At 39.3% G+C, this 20,665-nt stretch overlaps 1 protein-coding gene across 4 annotated transcripts; it reads left to right on the top strand.

Annotated features, from left to right (window-relative positions):
* The first annotated feature begins 1,411 nt into the window (after positions 1 to 1,411).
* supt7l (SPT7 like, STAGA complex subunit gamma) lies at positions 1,412 to 20,051 on the top strand. Of its 4 annotated transcripts, none has more exons than XM_052145069.1 (5): positions 1,412 to 1,541; positions 14,403 to 14,861; positions 15,139 to 15,463; positions 16,169 to 16,400; positions 18,838 to 20,050. In XM_052145069.1, the coding sequence occupies exons 2-5, from the start codon at positions 14,431 to 14,433 to the stop codon at positions 19,098 to 19,100; spliced, it is 1,251 nt and encodes a 416-aa protein (XP_052001029.1). In that variant the 5' UTR covers positions 1,412 to 1,541; positions 14,403 to 14,430; the 3' UTR covers positions 19,101 to 20,050. The 4 variants fall into 4 exon arrangements, with proteins under 4 accessions (XP_052001029.1, XP_052001031.1, XP_052001028.1 ...); XM_052145071.1 differs by lacking the exon at positions 1,412 to 1,541 and adding an exon at positions 12,587 to 12,852 and having other exon boundaries at positions 18,838 to 20,051; XM_052145068.1 differs by lacking the exon at positions 1,412 to 1,541 and adding an exon at positions 13,239 to 13,349.
* The last annotated feature ends 614 nt before the right edge of the window (positions 20,052 to 20,665 follow it).

Here is a 20,665-nt window from a genome sequence, read left to right on the forward strand (position 1 = left end):
GCACTACTAAATTAGATACTGTTGCTGAGATGGCCAATCCTTCGTGTTAGTGCTTTGTTCTGCTACAACCAAAATTGGATAAAGAATCTATTGGATTAAGTCAATTACCTTAGGACCTACCAAATAATCTGGATTACCATCAATTACACATAGTATCTCACCAAAAAGGTTGCCAATAGGTCATGAAAGTCCAAATCTAAAGCATGAAATTTGAATTAATCATGAATTGAGAGGTTTGCTTCAGAATAAACAAAAAAAAGAAAAAAGTCTGATTACATTTGAAAACAAAAATGTAAGTGAACTAAACTGTTTCTTTGCAAGTGGCCCAACAGCAACATTTGACCACATTTCTTATGAATTTCTGATACATTTTCTGTAAAAAAAAAAAAAAAAACTATCCACATATAATGATTTAGAAAAGGAGTTCACCAAAAAAAAGATAATTCTCTCATTATTTATTCACCCTTAAATTTATGTGACTTAATATATTCTGCAGAAAACAATATATATTTTTAAAGATATATGATGTTCATATTCTATACAATTTAGTTCAATACGATCCAAAACTTTAACCCTGTAAGCCTGAAATATGAAATAATTGTCAGAAAATTATATTTATTTATTTTTTACAGTAAACTGTAAAGGACCATTAGAAAAACTATAAAAAGGGCACTTTTTTATGTATCATATTTGATACATTAGGTTTAAAGGTTATTATACTCCTGAGGCCCAGCCACTCATTTTTGTGTAGGGCATTTGTTATTTAAGATAATACATACATACATACATGCTACAGTGGTAAATCTTAGGAAATTATCAGAGGATTCTCCGGGCTTTTCAGAGATACCAAATGTTTGAGAGTTTGGACATGACAACTTTCTATCCTTTGTCTATAAATATGGATTGAAATGGGTTCATAGTTCAATTCAGCACATTAAATACAATATTAAATATAGCTGCAAGCAGCGATGGCGGGCCCAAGCCGGTGGCGCCGCCACCCCCGTGCCTTTAGGGTTGCTGTGCACGATGGGCAAAAACGTAACCTCGCTTTGACCATCGAGAAGATGTGTGCTGTAGAGCTTGCATCAGTGTGGGCTCTTCAAAAGTGCGCATCGAGGGCACATATCAACCACAAAGTATGCGCGAGCACCCTTCTGATATCTAAAATGAAAAATGACACACCCTACGGTCTCATGGAGTTAATGGACACATGAAATATGTACACAAGACTGAAAATTCATATGAAGTGTGCCATTTGGGACTAGGGATGGGCGAAATCTTATCGTTTGCGATATATCGTTGAAAATTCTCCTCACGATAAAAATGTGTCTCCTCACGATAATAATGATAAGTCTAGTTGATGACGTAGTTTTGTGCGCGCGCGCGATTCACTGTTCACGTGCGGACATTCTCTGTGCGGAGTGAAAACAAGCATGGCGGAACGCAGCCGTTCCGCAACAAATCCGTATCTGGTATTGAAGGACGGCAGAGCACGGATCCGACACGCAGCGGAGCCGATCCGCAGTTGGTGGAAATCCGGGGTAAGAGTGTGTTTCACTCTGAACTTCTTTACTTTATCAGGATTTATTTGCAGTTGTACTCTGTTGTAATTTTGAAACACAACTGAAGACATGGTTGGTGATTGTTACTTTTGCTGTTTGCTTTGCACTATTTTTCCACCATGAGAGTATAAATAAATGAAGAATCTGTGTTTACATTTTAAACTTGTAATTGATTTGAATTATTATTATTGTGTAATTGTTGTTGTGTGATGTTTTTCAGCACAGTCACTGGAACACAACTTAAACATAACATAATCTGATATTTTACAGAAGAAAATAATTTATCGTCATTTGTATCGTTATCGCAATAAATCCCTGAAATTATCGTGATAAATTTTTTTGGCCATATCGCCCATCCCTATTTGGGACAGGGCCTATGACCGTGAACCACAATAGTCACATCTATGAGGTAATTCAAATGTAGAATAATTTTTTATGTCATAGGTCAATATCTTTTGCAGCACTTAAATGTGTTAATCCAGAAGGCCAGTATTTATCTGGAGGTCTTTGTACAGGTTTATTAATGTAATTATAATTTACGCTTATGTGTTCCTATGATATGCTATGGAAGTACATTTTTATGTTTAACATGGGTGTATTCACAATACATAGCATACAATATAATATTTTAAGATTATTTATCATTATGTTAAGTACATCATTAAAGTTAAGATAGTAAATGTATTTATATATTTTGTAGTAGCTAATATAACAAGCAAGTACACTGCGGGAATTATGAATTATACCAATGGAGTATGGATTGCTTTTATGCTGCCTTTATGTGCTTTCTGGAGCTTCAAAGATTAATTTGCAATGTGTTCCACATTCAAACCAAAATATCTGACTGTCTGTTGGTCGGAGCTAATGACTGTAAATTAGAAAGTTGTTCGGCTTGACGAGAACAATATACACGCCGAGTTTTGTAACTGTAGATAGAACTAAGTTATAACACACTTCATGTGTCCTTTTTAGTCATAAATTAATTTCCTCGCCACGGCCAAAACGTTAGAGATATCAAAAATCCGTCCGGCAATGTAGCATCCTCAATGTCTTGACTTCATGCTGACCGAGTTTGGTGGCGATTGGATTAATTCTCTAGGAGGAATATATATAATTCCAGAGCATGTGTTTCCAAACAACCCATAATATCCGACTTCCTGTTGGGCTGGCGTAAAACTTAGAGCACGAAAGTTGTTCGGCCCGATGAGATATAGAAGTGTACCGAGTTTCATATTATTACATGCAAGCATGTTTGATATATGGACCAAGTTTTCAGACCCCATTCAAGGGGGCACTGTCGAGCCCCCCCGCCACGCCCGGGTACCAGCTTCAGCCCGGCCCCGATGGCCGCGGGTTCTGACCTGTGTGCAAAGTTTCAAGAGTTTTTGAGTACGTTAAGGGCCCCAAAAGTCCCAGAAACCTTGAAAAACAATATCTTAATGCAAATCTTACCCAACAGAGAAATCCCCTCTCCCTCCCCCTCCCCCTCCCCACACACACACAGAATCGCTGGTCTGTCTGTCAGAGAGAGAAAAATTCAGAGAAATCCACATTCAAACCACAATATCTGACTTTCTGTTGGTCGGAGCTAATGACTGTAAATTAGAAAGTTGTTCAGCTTGACGAGAACAATATACACGGCGAGTTTTGTAACTGTAGATAGAACTAACTAAGTTATAACACACTTCATGTGTCCTTTTTTAGTCCTAAATCAATTTCCTCGCCACGGCCAAACCCTTCGAGATATCAAAAAGCTGTCCGGAATGTAGCATCCTCAATGTCTTGACTTCATGCCGACCGAGTTTGGTGGCAATTGGATTCATTCTCTAGGAGAAATATATATAATTCCAGAGCATGTGTTTCCAAACAACCCATAATAGCCGACTTCCTGTTGGGCTGGCATAAAACTTAGAGCACGAAAGTTGTTCGGCCCGATGAGATCTACAAGTGTACCGAGTTTCATATTATTACATGCAAGCGTGTTTGATATACGGACAAGTGTTCGAATCCCATTCCAGGGGGCGCTGTCGAGCCCCCCTGCCACGCCCGGGTACCATCTTCGGCCCGGCCCTGATGGCCGAGGGTTCCGACCCGTGTGCAAAGTTTCAAGAGTTTTCGAGCACGTTAAGGGCCCCCAAAACCTTGAAAACAAAAATAAAAGCATTTCACTCATCAGCAAAATCAGCCCCCTCCCCCAGACACAGAGAGACGTAGGGTCAGTGAGAGAGGCAGAGAAAATTCTCCAAAAATCCACATTCAAACCAAAATATCTGACTTTCTGTTGGTCTGAGCTAATGACTGTAAATTAGAAAGTTGTCCGGCTCGATGAGAACAATATAATTACTGAGTTTTGTGACTGTGGGTCAAAGTATAAAACCAACCCCTCACTTTTGTCAAAAGGTGGCGCTACTGAGCCCCTGCACCACGCCCGTTTCTGAAACTTTGCACATGTCTACTGGCTAATAAATGTGATGTGTCTGTCGAGTTTCATGAAATTTCAAGTATGCTAAGAGTCTCAAAAGCATCAAAAAGAATATTCGAGTTTGAAGCATTGCCGCGGCAACAGTATCCAAGATATCAATAATCCTTTCCCATGTCTACATCTGCCGTGTGTTTACATTACACACCAAAAGTTTTAAGTAAATCGGGTAAAAATAAGAGGGTGATTTCAAAGCATTTTGAAAGTGACACACTTCCTTCTGCCAGTTGGTGGCGCTATAACTTTGACTCACAATAGTCACATCCATGCGATCGGCCTGTTACAGCGAACACACTGCTGAAGTTTCATCGAGATCAATTAATGTATGCAGAAGTTATAACACACTTCCTGTTTCTCTTTTCGCGCCATCATTTCGTTTTCTCGCCACGGCCAAACCGTTCGAGATATCAAAAATCCGCCGGCAATTTTTCATCCTCAATGTCTTGACTTCATGCTGACCGAAGTTTCGGTGGCGATTGGTGGAATTCTCTAGGAGGAGTATTTCACATTCCATTGCATGCGTTTTCCAAAGAACCCTAAATAGACGATTTCCAGTTGGCCTGAGGTAAAAAGTAAAAGTATGAAGGATATATGAAACGATGAGATCTATATGTGTACCGAAGTTTCATATTATTACATGCAAGCGTGTTTGATTTATGGACCAAGTTTTCGGACCCCGTTCCAGGGGCGCCGTCGAGCCCCCTGCCACGCCCGGTACCAGCTTCAGCCCGGCCCTAATGGCCGCGGGTTCTGACCCGTGTGCAAAGTTTCAAGAGTTTTTGAGCACGTTAAGAGCCCCAAAAGTGCCCCAATAGATTCAAGTAAAAAATAATAATAATAAATATAGCTGCGAGCAGCGATGGCGAGCCTAAGCCGGTGGCACCGCCACCCCGATGCCTTTAGGGTCAGCTGTGCACGATGGGCAATAACGTAACCTCGCTTTGACCGTCGAGAAGACGTGTGCTGTAGAGCTCGCATCAGCGTGGGCTCTGCAAAAGTTCGCATGGAGGGCACATATCAACCACAAAGTATGCGTGAGCACCCTTCCGATACCTAAAATGAAAAATGAGACACCCTACGGTCTCATGGAGTTAATGGACACACGAAATAAGTACACAAGACTGAAAATTCATATGAAGTGTGCCATTTGAGACAGGGACAGTGCCTAGGACCGTGAACCACAATAGTCACATCTATGAGGTAATTCAAATGTAGAATAATTTTTGATGTCATAGGTCAATATCTTTTGCAGCACTTAAACGTGTTAATCCAGAAGGCCAGTATTTATCCGGAGGTCTCTGTTCAGGTTTATTAATGTAATTATAATTTACGCACTGCTGAAGTTTCATCGAGATCAGTTAATGTATGCAGAAGTTATAACACACTTCCTTGCTTTTATGCTGCCTTTATGTGCTTTTTGGAGCTTCAAAGTTCATTTGCAATGTGTTCCACATTCAAACCAAAATATCTGACTTTCTGTTGGTCTGTTTGTTCACTTGAGACATAAGAGGGTGATTTAAAAGCATTTTGAAAGTGACACACTCCCTTCTGCCAGTTGGTGGCGCTATAACTTTGTCTCACAATAGTCACATCCATGTGACACACTGCTGAAGTTTCATCGAGATCAGTTAATGTATGCAGAAGTTATAACACACTTCCTTGCTTTTATGCTGCCTTTATGTGCTTTTTGGAGCTTCAAAGTTCATTTGCAATGTGTTCCACATTCAAACCAAAATATCTGATTTTCTGTTGGTCTGTTTGTTCACTTGAGACATAAGAGGGTGATTTCAAAGCATTTTGAAAGTGACACACTTCCTTCTGCCAGTTGGTGGCGCTATAACTTTGACTCACAGTAGTCACATCCATGCGACCGGCCTCTTCCCGCAAACACACTGCTGAAGTTTCATCGAGATCAGTTAATGTATGCAGAAGTTATAACACACTCCCTTCTTTTATGTTACTTTTGATGTGCTTTTTGGAGCTTCAAAGTTAATTTGAAATGTGTTCCACATTCAAACCAAAATATCTGACTTTCTGTTGGTCTGAGCTAATGACTGTAAATTAGAAAGTTGTTCGGCCCGACGAGATCTAGAAGTGTTCGAGTTTCATATTATTACATGCAAGCATGTTTGATATATGGACAAGTGTTTGAATCCCATTCCAGGTGTCGCTGTCGAGCCCTCTGCCACGCCCGGGTACCAGATTCAGCCCGGCCCTGATGGCCGTGGGTTCTGACCTGTGTGCAAAGTTTCAAGAGTTTTCGAGCATGTTAAGGGCCCCAAAAGTCCCAGAAACCTTGAAAAACAATCAAACAATCAAAAAGCAAATCTAAACCCAACAGAGAACCCCCCCTCCCCACACACACACACACACACACAAAAAAATTTGGCAGGCCCATTCTGTCTGTCAGACAGAGAGACACTGAGAGAAAAAACACAGAAAGGGAGGAGGAGGGTCACTCAGAAAGAGAAAAATTTTAAGAAATCCACATTCAAACCACAATATCTGACTTTCTGTTGGTCGGAGCTAATGACTGTAAATTAGAAAGTTGTTCGGCTCGACGAGAACAATATACACGCCGAGTTTTGTAACTGTAGATAGAACTAACTAAGTTATAACACACTTCATGTGTCCTTTTTAGTCATAAATCAATTTCCTCGCCACGGCCAAACCGTTCGAGATATCAAAAATCCGTCCGGAATGTAGCATCCTCAATGTCTTGACTTCATGCCGACCGAGTTTGGTGGCGATTGGATTCATTCTCTAGGAGGAATATATATAATTCCAGAGGACGTGTTTCCAAACAACCCATAATAGCCGACTTCCTGTTGGGCTGGCGTAAAACTTAGAGCACGAAAGTTGTTTGGCCCGACGAGATCTACAAGTGTACCGAGTTTCATATCATTACATGCAAGCATGTTTGATATATGGACAAGTGTTCGAATCCCATTCCAGGGGCGCTGTCGAGCCCCCTGCCACTCCCGGTACCATCTTCGGTCCGACCCTGATGGCCGCGGGTTCCGACCGTGTGCAAAGTTTCAAGAGTTTTCGAGCACGTTAAGGGCCCCAAAACCTTGAAAAACAAAAATAAAAGCATTTTCACTCCTCAGCAAAATCAGCACCCTCCCCCAGACACAGAGAGACGTAGGGTCAGTGAGAGAGGAGAGAAAATTCTCCAAAATATCCACATTCAAACCACAATATCTGACTTTCTGTTGGTCTGAGCTAATGACTGTAAATTAGAAAGTTGTCCGGCTCGATGAGAACAATATAATTCCTGAGTTTTGTGACTGTGGGTCAAAGTGTAAAGCAACCCCCCCACTTTTGTCAAAAGGTGGCGCTACTGAGCCCCTGCACCACGCCTGTTTCTGAAACTTTGCACATGTGTACTGGCTAATAAATGTGATGTGTCTGTCGAGTTTCATGCAATTTCAAGTATGCTAAGAGTCTCAAAAGCATCAAAAAAGAATATTCGAGTTTGAAGCGTTGCCGCGGCGACAGTATCGAAGATATCAATAATCCTTTCACATGTCTACATCTGCCGTGTGTTTACATTATACACCTAAAGTTTTAAGTAAATCGGGTAAAAATAAGTGGGTGATTTCAAAGCATTTTGAAAGTGACACACTTCCTTCTGCCAGTTGGTGGCGCTATAACTTTGACTGACAATAGTCACATCCATGCGATCGGCTTCTTCCAGCGATCACACTGCTGCGGTTTCATGGAGATCAATTAATGTATGCAGAAGTTATAACACACTTCCTGTTTCTCTTTTCGCGCCATCATTTCGTTTCCTCGCCACAGCCAAACCGTTAGAGATATCAAAAATCTGCCGGCAATTTTTCATGCTCAATGTCTTGACATCATGCTGACCGAGTTTGGTGGCGATTGGTGGAATTCTCTGGGAGGAGTATTCCAAATTCCATTGCGTGCGTTTTTCAAACAACCCTAAATAGACGGTTTCCTGTTGGTCTGGGGTAAAAAGTAAAAGTATGAAGGATATATGAAACGATGAGATCTATACGTGCACCGAGTTTCATATTATTACATGCAAGCGTGTTTGAGTTATAGACCAAGTTTTTGGACCCTGTTCCAGGGGGCGCTGTCGAGCCCCCCTGCCACGCCCGGGTACCAGCTTCAGCCCGGCCCTGACAGCCGCGGGTTCTGACGCGTGTGCAAAGTTTCAAGAGTTTTTGAGCACGTTAAGAGCCCCAAAAGTGCCCCAATATTCGTAAAAAAAAATAAAAATTATAATAATAATAATCCTAACGAAAACAATAGGGTCCTACGCACTTTGTGCTTGGGCCCTAATAATAATAATAATAATAATAATAATAATCCTAACGAAAACAATAGGGTCCTACGCACTTTGTGCTTGGGCCCTAATAATAATAATAATAATCCTAACGAAAACAATAGGGTCCTACGCACTTTGTGCTTGGGCCCTAATAATAATAATAATAATAATAATAATAATCCTAACGAAAACAATAGGGTACTACGCACTTTGTGCTTGGGCCCTAATAATAATAATAATAATAATAATCCTAACGAAAACAATAGGGTCCTACGCACTTTGTGCTTGGGCCCTAATAATAATAATAATAATCCTAACGAAAACAATAGGGTCCTACGCACTTTGTGCTTGGGCCCTAATAAAATATTTTTTTAACATATGTATTTTATGCACCAAGCACTATATTGACATTTTAAAAAAGGGAAAATATATAACTGTTTATGAAAAATACATATCATAATGTATATCAGTCAAAATATCTTTATTTGTCTTCCACAGAAGTAATGAAGTCACACCAGTATGAGATGGCACAAGGGTAAATATAAAAATAAATGAGAGAATCATAATTTTTGTGTGAACTATTTCTTGTTTGTCTGACAAAATGGTTATAGTTCCGGTCTTCAGTTTAAATGTACTGCCTCCTTTCATGGCATACGATGAACTAAAAAACAAGAAATCATGCATGGAAGATCTTAACAGCTAGCTCAAAATCGAGGCATCCAACATGGCAGCACAGAATCTTCTCCAGGAAGTACAGAAGATGAAATAACCACGCTTGTGAAGTGCTTGTGTAAATGAGGAAACTTTGAGTTGTGCCTTGTTTAGTTGCCTCTCAAAGCTGCAAAATGTACTACATGCATCTGCTTCTTTATTTATGTACTTCATAATAAGATATAGAATTTATAAAAAATATAGGAAATACCTATGTGACCGTAAATGTTCAAACAGGCTCATTTAATCATACATGTTTTCAACATTTACTTGATGCATTTTTGTCCTGAAGATTTGTGTTCCATGTTATAATTCAATTTCATTGAGTTCACACTATCTGTCTTGTTTGTTTAGGTTATGTATGTTGAATTTGTTAAACATAGGCAAAGATAACTTCTTTGGTTTCTCAGTCTCTGCAGACTGACTACTAGATCTGTGAAAAAGAACATTTCCAAAAAATACATCAGCGTTTCACATATATGGTTAATGCATTGTCTTAACAGCAATTTAGGCAGAAACTCCAGAAAACACCAGCTTTAATTCTACACCTCCAGTGATTCATAGGTGTCAGGACGCTCCTGAAACTTTCCAGCCTTCTTCATGCGTTCAGTCCTCTTCTTCTCAACAGCACCTGTCCGGTCCAGGAATGTGTCATCATCACTGTCGTAAAAATCATCATTCTCCCAGTTCTTCTTCTTACGCTTGCGGGAGACTGTCAGTAATGAGACAAAAACAGACTAGAATAAAAAATTACTGCAAAAAACATGACTTTCAAAATAACAGTTCCTACAGTGATTCTTTTGATAATTCAAAAACTTAAAATTACAGAAAGATTCTGAAATAAAAACTAAAAATCATCATTCTCCCAGTTCTTCTTCTTACGCTTGCGGGAGACTGTCAGTAATGATTCAAAAACAGACTAGAATAAAAAATTACTGCAAAAAACATGACTTTCAAAATAACAGTTCCTACAGTGATTCTTTTGATAATTCAAAAACTTAAAATTACAGAAAGATTCTGAAATAAAAACTAAAGTAACCATGGTAAACACATGGCTTCCAAAGTCATGTTCACAGGTGGGTTGAAACAAGTGCAAGTTTTTATTTTTAAACTTACTAGTAAATAAACAAGATATCCACTAGCAAAACTGTACAGTCTGTCTTGTTTTCTGAGTTATGTCTATGAAACAGTCTGAACGTATTACTTTTAGAGTCTATAGACGTTTTTGCTATATTACCAGTGTTTTCTGATGAACCTCGATGACACATGAAAAAATTATGAACTGTGTTTGGTCACTTTATACATCAATCAGACAATCTCTTCCTGTCTAAGTGGGCTGTACTTGGCCAAATAAGCTGCCATATGGACCACAGCGTATGCAGTTTAGTCAACCAGGCTTCCCTCGATATATGAGCGCCGATGACAGTATAGCACAGAGCAGATCACATGCATGATTAAACTGGGCAATTGCCAAATTTATGTTTTCAAAACAAATTGTAAAGAAATATATAGAGTCAACCCTTTTCATTTTATTAATAAAAGAATAGGTTATAGAATGCCTTTCAAACTTTTTTTATTTGAAATATTTTTTATGCCTGAAAAGTCAAGGGACATGTTTGTCACCATATTTTGATAATGAACCAGTTACAGTTGAAAAGAGCTGCCCGACTTCTGGTTCTTCATTTTTTTTATTTTTTCTTATTGTTTATTTTGAATCTGATGTCTACTACGCTCCCGTGGGATTATGGGATAGTACCACTGATCTACACTCACCTAAAGGATTATTAGGAACACCATACTAATACTGTGTTTGACCAACTTTCGCCTTCAGAACTGCCTTAATTCTACGTGGCATTGATTCAACAAGGTGCTGAAAGCATTCTTTAGAAATGTTGGCCAATATTGATAGGATAGCATCTTGCAGTTGATGGAGATTTGTGGGATGCACATCCAGGGCACGAAGCTCCCGTTCCACCACATCCCAAAGATGCTCTATTGGGTTGAGATCTGGTGACTGTGGGGGCCATTTTAGTACAGTGAACTCATTGTCATGTTCAAGAAACCAATTTGAAATGATTCGAGCTTTGTGACATGGTGCATTATCCTGCTGGAAGTAGCCATCAGAGGATGGGTACATGGTGGCCATAAAGGGATGGACATGGTCAGAAACAATGCTCAGGTAGGCCGTGGCATTTAAACGATGCCCAATTGGCACTAAGGGGCCTAAAGTGTGCCAAGAAAACATCCCCCACACCATTACACCACCACCAGCAGCCTGCACAGTGGTAACAAGGCATGATGGATCCATGTTCTCATTCTGTTTACGCCAAATTCTGACTCTACCATCTGAATGTCTCAACAGAAATCGAGACTCATCAGACCAGGCAACATTTTTCCAGTCTTCAACTGTCCAATTTTGGTGAGCTCTTGCAAATTCTAGCCTCTTTTTCCTATTTGCAGTGGAGATGAGGGGTACCCGGTGGGGTCTTCTGCTGTTGTAGCCCATCTGCCTCAAGGTTGTGCTTGTTGTGGCTTCACAAATGCTTTGCTGCATACCTCGGTTGTAATGAGTGGTTATTTCAGGCAAAGTTGCTCTTCTATCAGCTTGAATCAGTTGGCCCATTCTCCTCTGACCTCTAGCATCAACAAGGCATTTTTGCCCACAGGACTGCCGCATACTGGATGTTTTTCCCTTTTCACACCATTCTTTGTAAACCCTAGAAATGGTTGTGCATGAAAATCCCAGTAACTGAGTAGATTGTGAAATACTCAGACCGGCCCGTCTGGCACCAACAACCATGCCATGCTCAAAATTGCTTAAATCACCTTTCTTTCCCATTCTGACATTCAGTTTGGAGTTCAGGAGATTGTCTTGACCAGGACCACACCCCTAAATGCATTGAAGCAACTGCCATGTGATTGTTTGATTAGATAATTGCATTAATGAGAAATTGAACAGGTGTTCCTAATAATCATTTAGGTGAGTGTATATAGATCAGTAGATAGTACAGTGTCCACTGGATGTGCACTTCAAAATCTAGTCAGATGTAGTAGGACTTCCTGGTATTTTATCTAAATACAGAGGATTTGGACACCCTAATCTATTGGCATACTGTATAGTAAGTCAGTCTGCCAGTATGCACATTCGAACGCAGCCTTTGTGTTTTTTCAACCAATGGCAGGCGGAAAGTGTATTCATTAAGCTGTTTGAAAACAATATTGTTGTTTTTTAGCCATTTTGTTTGGTTACGCTTGTAGTCACGCAGCAATTACACACTTTAAATTACACCTTAAATTACTTTAAGGGGAACTGGTTAGTATTTGTAAGGGAAGAATTACATAACATGTATTAATGAATATGAATTTAATTATGAAAGAATAATATGTAAAAAAAAATCAATGAACACTGAAACTTAAAGCTGCAGTAAGCATTATGCAATGTTGTCTTGGTGATTACACTGAATTAGATATGTCAGGAACAGACCCCCACTGGGGTTCAGTGTACGGAAGGGGATATCATTTACGTTGGTAGCTTGACAGGGATCTTGTGTCTGATGTCATTTGTTTTGGGCTGGGTTTTCTGTGATACTTCTGAGTTGGCTGGTGGAAGATCATTAAGATCTGATTTAGCTGGTTTTGTGTCTGTGGGGCGTGCAGATGTCTGCTGACGTTTTGTACCATGATCTTTGTATTTATTCTCTGACTGGCTGCTGTTTGATTCTTCTGTGGCTTTACTGACTACGTTTGAACCTGATTTCTTCACCAACAGAGACGGGCTGCAAAACTCACCGGTTTCTTGAAAGGTTAATCCTTGTTTTCATTAGTGCTGGTGATGTCCTCTTCAATGTCACATGTCTGACCATTCTCCTGGCCCGAGCTCTTCTTTGTCTCCATGCTTGTGTGATTATTTTCTGTCAGCGAACTGGGGGCAGATTCCATCATGCGCTCACTGTTCGACATGCTGTTTTGTGTAACGATTAAATGATTCCGTGCTATAGTATTGTTGCATATGAGTTATTATCGATCTCGCTTGATTTATAAAATGCAATGTATTATAATATTTTTAGATGAATACACAATAATTATTTGCTCTTTATATATAGTATATTTCATTTTTTTTCAAGTCATTATCGTTTTGCTCTTTTATAGGAACTATTTACGTCTTACACGGAAATATTTAAGTGTTGTACCTCAACACCGCAGATCGTGTATATTTCGTTTATTGGCGAAACGGAAAATAAATTACATAAATCCAATTATTTTTGAATTCGTCATCTTTATGATCTTCAACTTATAGTAGGTAAAGTAAACTGTTTGTTCCCCCGTTGTTTTTATTTTTTATAAATGTTTCTTTAAACAACACTAATGAGGTTTACGTTGCTTTAATGTGTAGTATGTGTACATTTCAAACTTCATAATTCGTTAAATAAACATTACTAACATGTAAACCCTTATTATTATAATTTTACATATGTTTTTCCAGTAATGCAGCATGGTGTATTCACAGTATGTTTCTACATTATTACAGAGAAATTACTGCAATATTTTACACTGACTGTACCAGTTGCAGTTTTGTGAATATTTAGATAGATAAAAGACTGCATATATTAGTTTTAAAATAAAGTCAGCTAGCTATTCATAAACTACCACACATGCACTAGAAGATAGATGTTGTAAATTACTCTATACTTGTACAGTGCCCTCCCAAAATATTTGGACACTGAAGAGTCTAAATGTTATTGTATTATAACATTATTTTGACCAAATTAACAAAATTTCAAGAGGCATTTATGTTAGTTAGTTAAAAATCACAAGTGACACTGAAGAGTCTAAATGTTATTGTATTATAACAAAATTTCAAGTGGCATTTATTTTATAGAAGATAGTACAAGCATAACAACAAGCAAAACATTGAATAACAATAGATTAACTGCAGATAGCATTACATAAAAAAAATATTTATAATTCAAAAGTATGACAGATTATTTGGGCCCTTTCTGGTTGTCAGATATTAGTGGATCATGCCTATAGTTAATATTATGAATTGCACTCTGCTAGGACACTCTGAACTTTAGGGGAACTGACTTCATACATCCACTAAAATTGCTTTAGAACATGTTAGTTAAAAATAATTGCAATATTTCTTAGAAATGCCACTTGAAATAGTTCTGAGAAAAGCTCTAGCATAATTTGTTTGCTGATGCCACTTATAAATTCAGTTTAGAATTATGTTATCTAGTGCAAAGAAATAAATGCATTATAAGGCTGGAATACTTTTTCAAATTCCTTTTGGGGCCAGTGTATATAGTACAACTTACTCTGACCCTTGAAAAGTCTCTTCTTTGGTTTGCAGATTGAATTGTTGTGCCAGTCTTGTGAAGATGATGCGTTATTGGGGTGAGCTTCCTGTGGCTTCGGCACCCTCAGGTCGCAGTTCGTTTGACCTTCTGCAGCGAGAGTTCCGGCAGGTGGAGATGCAGGACCCTCCTCTGCACCAGCCGTCTGCCCAGCGCCCGCGTCCCACCACCATGCTGGATGTCCCCTCTGAGCCCTGCAGCCTCACCATTCACACAGTGCAGCTGAGCCAGCATACCCGCCGTCTCCGCACCCTTATTGCTGCTGCCCAGCAGGGCCAGCAGCCCCTGCCCACATTATCAGACTCCCAGGGTGCCTTCAAACCCGAGGATGGGGATGCTCTACCTCCCCGACCCGCAACACCCACTGTACCTGATGATCTGCTCCCACTGGACAGTAAAGCCCCTCGACAGCCATTCCAGCTACGACACAGTGACCCAGAAAGTGACTTCTACAAGTTAGTCAACAGTATCTGTCTGTCTGCCTTGTCTCTCTGCCCATCCAACCATCCATTCTGTTCTCTAGATATTAGCATTGGCTATTGAAAAACCCATATTGGTCAGCCACAGATTTAGATCTACACAGTTGATCTGCATCCTCTCTAAAAATTGTACAGTTTTGAGTTTATAAAGAAAAGGCCACACTTTATTATGTTGTGATTCCTTTCCAAAACACTTTTCCTATCCATCTATCTTCCTGTTTTTCTCCACTCATATCATCTATCTACTTTTCAGAGGTAAAGGTGAGCCAGTTACAGAACTGAGCTGGCTGTCCTGTCGTCAGCTTCTGTACCAGTCGGTTGCCACAGTGCTGGCTCATGCTGGATTTGAGTCGGCAAACGAGAGCGTGCTGGAGACTTTGACCGACCTGGTCCATGAGCACTACTTGCGGCTCACTAAGCTGATGCGTGTTGCTGTTGACAGGGAGGCCTGTCATGGCTCTACACCCTTTCCTGATGTGGTGGAGCAGGTCTTCCATGAGGTGGGCATCGGAAGTGTCCTGGCCCTCCAGCGCTTCTGGCAGGTCCGCATCAAAGATTACCACAGCTACATGCTGCAGGTGAGATTATGATTGGTGATTTTTGTCCACAGTTGAAAGGCTGGTTCTGTTTGTAGTGGAGTGCAACCTTTTGATTACTGGTTAAAGCTCAGGGCCAGTAATCAGAAGGTTGCTAGTTTAATCTCTCCACTGACTAAGCAATTATCTATCACCATTAAAGAAGAAAAAATAATTTTATAAATCAGAAAAAGCAGTAAAATAATCCACCAGCTCTGGTCGTGTGGCAATAAATAAACATATTATTATGGAATTAGCAACCATCCAGTACATCCTAGCATACATTTTGCACAGGTTAGCATAGTTAGTTTGAATTTCAGCTTAAACTGGCCATGAACCCCCTATTTAGACAGAAAGAGCTGTCTACGCGCCGTTTTGGCAGGATTAGCTGAGATGTATTATACTATGAACATGATTCTGTTTTAAGGTGGACTGATAAAAAGGTATTTGTGCTTTTACCCATTGAAGTTTAATCAAACCAGCCTATTAGATTATGATTTATTTATGTTAGGACACTTAGAAAGTGTTTTACAGTTTTGTGTATAATATAAAATAATATGCATCACATGGTTCGTGCATGGACTGTGGGCATGCCGTCTGAAGTTGAGACTATGCATCACTTACGTTTTCTTCAGAAATTGTAAACATCTAGAGTTTTGCATTGGATTTGCATTGGCTTTAACCGACTAGTGTCTTCATCTCCTGTAGGTCAGTAAGGAGCTCTCAGAAGAGTACGAGAGGCTGGTGAATCCAGAAAGGGCTCTGGAGGATTCCAAACCCTTGAAGGTTAAAGAGGAGCCAGTGAGTGACATCCCATTCCCCTTGAGCGAGGAACCAGAGGCAGATCTAGCCTCTGGTGACCAGGCCCTGCCCATCCTGGGCACCTCCAGTGAGAGACTGACTGGAGGGCTAGAAGAGGGACAGTCGCCTCACACATCAGGTACATCATTCAGTTCTGAAGGATTCTTGGTAGAGCAAATGTTCAGTAAGTCATTCATCTATTACCTAAAGGGACAGTTTAGCTAAAACAGAAAGTTCTGCTATGTTCTTAACTTTATGTTGTTCCAAACACATGTTACTTTCTGTCTTCTTTGGAAAACAAAGAGAAGGATAGTAGTTTGTCCTGAGTGCTGTTTATACAATTGTTGTGTTTAAATCAGACCAAAGTGTAAGTCATTATTCACTGAAAATCTTCTGTCACAGTAGCTCTCAAATCTAATTTGCACTTATTCACACTAGTTCATACTGTCACAATCACACATATTCAAACTGGCATGCCGAGATTGGTTAAAAGACATGCAACACAAATGGGCATTTGGCATCACTGGCATGACGCATTGCTTTTTAACAAAGCAAATTTGAATATATGCAGACACAAGGGGAAAATTATTAGCCAAAAACAGCTTGTATTTGGTCTGTACCTTTCACAACGAGAGAGAGAGAGAGAGAGAGAGAGAGAGAGAGAGAGAGAGAGAGAGAGAGAGAGAGAGAGAGAGAGAGAGAGAGAGAGAGAGAGAGAGAGAGAGAGAGAGAGAGAGAGAGAGAGAGAGAGAGAGAGAGAGAGAGAGAGAGAGAGAGAGAGAGAGAGAGAGAGAGAGGAGAGGGAGAGGGTAATGTGCAAGAGTTATAGGCATTTGTGAAAAATTTTGCAAAGTGAGGATGTCTTCAAAAATAATTATATAATAATATTATATACTTAATATAAATAAATAACTTAATGTCATACAAAGTCCAGTAAACATAAAAAAAAACTAAATCAACATTTGGTGTGACTACCTTTGCCTTTAAAACAGCACCAATACTCCTATGTACACCTGGAGACATTTTTTCTTGGTTGTTGGCAGATAGGATGTTCCAAGCTTCTTGGAGAATTCACCACAGTTCTTCTATCTATTTAGGCTGTCTCAATTGCTTCGGTCTCTTTATGTAATCTCAGACTAACACAATGTTCAGTGGGGGGCTTTCTGGGGGCCATGACATCTTTTGCATGGCTGTTGCAACAGCGCAAACCCACATCTGAGAATAGCATTCTGAGATTATATTTTTCTCACCACAATTATACAGAGTGGTTATCTGAGTTGCTGTAGACTTTGTCAGTTCGAACCAGTCTGGCCATTCTCTGTTGACCTCTTTCATCAACAAGGCATTTACATCCACAGAACTGCCACTCAATGGATGTTATTTGTTTTTGGCACTATTCTGAGTAAATTCTCGTTCGTTGTGTGTGAAAATCCCAGGAGACCAGCAGTGACAGAAATACTCAAACCAGCCCGTCTGGCACCAACAATCATGCAGTTTAAGATGCGGGTTGGCGCTGTTTTGGCAGCATGAGGGGGACCTACACAATATTAGGCAGGTGGTTTTAATGGTGTGTGTGTGTAGGGCTGAGCGTTATGCAAGAAATAAAATCACGATATCCAATTTACATCGTTAACCCCCCTTGCTGATGGCTCAGTAAATATTCTTGGTTTATTGATTTTGTTTGAAATATGTAATTTTTTTGAAACTGAAACTAAAAATTTAAATCAAAGATATTTACATCAGCAAAATATCTGCCATGCGCAAGTTATAGGCTACCTGCATTTGGCATGCGCTAATTTCCTACCCTGGACTACTATTTAATATAACCTGTGATTTTCCCACCTCCTTGGTTTTGTAATTTCTCGATTTTGTTGATCATCATCTGAGTGTTGCAAACGTAATCAGGATATTTTCAAATATCGTCGATATCCGATTACTTTGTCCTACTGCCCAGCCCTACTACAGAGGCGAGAAAAAGTATGTGAACCCTTTGAAGGTGTGTGGGGGGGGGGGATATGGATTGTTGAAGTCATGCATTATTGTAATGGATGCCCCGATAACAATACCGACCTGCTTTTCCAGAAGTGAGAAGCTATTGTCAAAAACTCACAGAAACGGAAAGGGTTTCACTCCAAAATAAAAGCTTTTGCCAAAATAAAAGCTTCATTTAAACAGAAAAAAGTATATCTCTACTCTATGTAATATTCACTGTAATTCTTCTACTACTAGTAATAATAATAATAAATCAATAGTAATTTTAATCTGTGATGCTCTCTTATACAGCACTTTATTTGATCTTGATGTTGTATTTTTCAGTATAAAATCACTTCATTTGAAAAAAATAATACAATATCGGGTTGAAAAATAATTGTTATATTTTAATTTGACTAAAGATTTAATTAACTAATTTAGACACCATTTTGATGAAAACATTTAAAGAAACTGTTGATATAAAATAAAAAATTAAGAAAACTGGTATCGGCGAGTACCAAAAAGGAAGTATCAGTAACATAATTAGGAAAGTCTAAAGCATGTGTTTGTTATGAATCCAGCTGTTTTATTATTTTTTTCAACAGGGGCAGCAGGAAACAGCTCCCCCTTGTGGCACCTAGCCCAGGTAAAGATGGAACCCCAGGACAGTGAGGAGGGCCAGGTATCAGGTCATGGGGTTCTGGGCAGTGATGTCTTTGAAGAAGGTCCCATGTCCACTATGAGTGAGGCAGGCATTCCTCCATCTCCTGGGGGTTCGGAAGGCAGTTACGGGTCCCAATCACCAGACTCACTCATGGGCACATCACCCTTCACCCAGCGGCCTAAGAAACGAATGAGAAAAGTATAACATAGCTTCATTATCGAAATAAAGAGACAAAGTATTTCCATCGCTGTTTTGATAGTATTGTCTTCTATTGGGACTACATGTCTTACTGTGTGCGTGTGCGTGTGTGTGTCACTTTGTGGGGACCAAATGTCCCCATAAGGATAGTAAAACATGAAGTTTTTGACCTTGTGGGGACATTTTGTCGGTCCCCATGAGGAAAACAGCTTATAAATCATACTAAATTATGTTTTTTGAAAATGTCAAAATGCAGAATGTTTTCTGTTAGGTTTAGGGGATAGAATATAAAGTTTGTACAGTATAAAAACCATTATGTCTATGGAAAGTCCCCATAAAACATGGAAACACAACGTGTGTGTGTGTGTGGCCAGCAACTGGTCACTGTTTTACCCAATTACTGAGTGGGACAATTACTTGTTTGCAATAATAAAATTAGCATCTATTTGTTGTAACAAAGCAAGGAGCACAACACGGATGTAAATATAGCCTTATGTCTGCTTCAAAACACACCGGGACCATAATCAATCGGGATAATGGCAAATTAATTACAGCATGCATACATTTGCATTTTAAATAATCAAACCATTTCATTACCTGCTTGCATTCACAGACGTAACAGTGGAGTTATTGTCTCTTAGCCACCTGTGCTAAAAAATTATTTTGCTAGACACATGCTGGTTGAGAGTAAATTAAGTTTCCCACCCTCTCCAGATACCAAAGCATTCTGGGACTCTGAAAAAGTAGATATCAAACAGGGTTTCCAAATGAATTTGGCATGAGCCTTTAGTGTCTGGCAGATCTTATTACAGCTAGACAAAAAAAATCATTCATTCAATGTTGTCTTTAATCACACACTGTCATCATTTTTATCAATCCTTAAAGGGACAGTTCACCCAAAAATGAAAATTCTCTCATAATTTAATCATCCCCCATGTCATCCCAGATATATATGACTTCCTTTCTTCAGCAGATAACATTTGAAGAAAATTTTTAAAATATCTTATCTCAGTAGTTCCTTATGATGGAAATGGATGGTAACATGATTTTTGATGCTCCAAAAAGCACAGACAGCCAGCATTAACGTCATCTATATGAATCCAGTGGTTAAATGAATGTATTGTAAAGCAATATGATCGCTTTTGGTGCGAAAAAGATCAACTATAAATAATCACGTCGGTTAAGCAGCTGTATGCACGTTCACGAGAGGGTTGAGTTTATGCTTAAAGGACCTATTGAGCTGAGATATTTTTCTATTTTTCTTCAAATGTGTTCTGCTAAAGAAAGGAAGTCATATACATCTGGGATAGCATGAGGGTGAGTAAATGATTAGATCATTTTCATTTTTGGGTGAACTATCAAATTAATCTTAAAGGGTGAATCTCATGAAAACATGTCCAGGTTATATTGAATCCCAAAATTAAATGTAACATTGTGCAACCAAGAAGCCATACATTTAAAAAAAAAAAAATGTATTCTTTTCAACAGCTTTGGTTTTCAAAAAACACTCTTTAGCAAGCACAAATTATTATAATTATTTTTTATATTTTAAATTTTTCAACCTTGTGCTC

Source organism: Xyrauchen texanus, chromosome 16 (genome assembly GCF_025860055.1).
Source record: "Xyrauchen texanus isolate HMW12.3.18 chromosome 16, RBS_HiC_50CHRs, whole genome shotgun sequence".
In the NCBI taxonomy this organism is placed as follows: Eukaryota; Metazoa; Chordata; class Actinopteri; order Cypriniformes; family Catostomidae; genus Xyrauchen; species Xyrauchen texanus.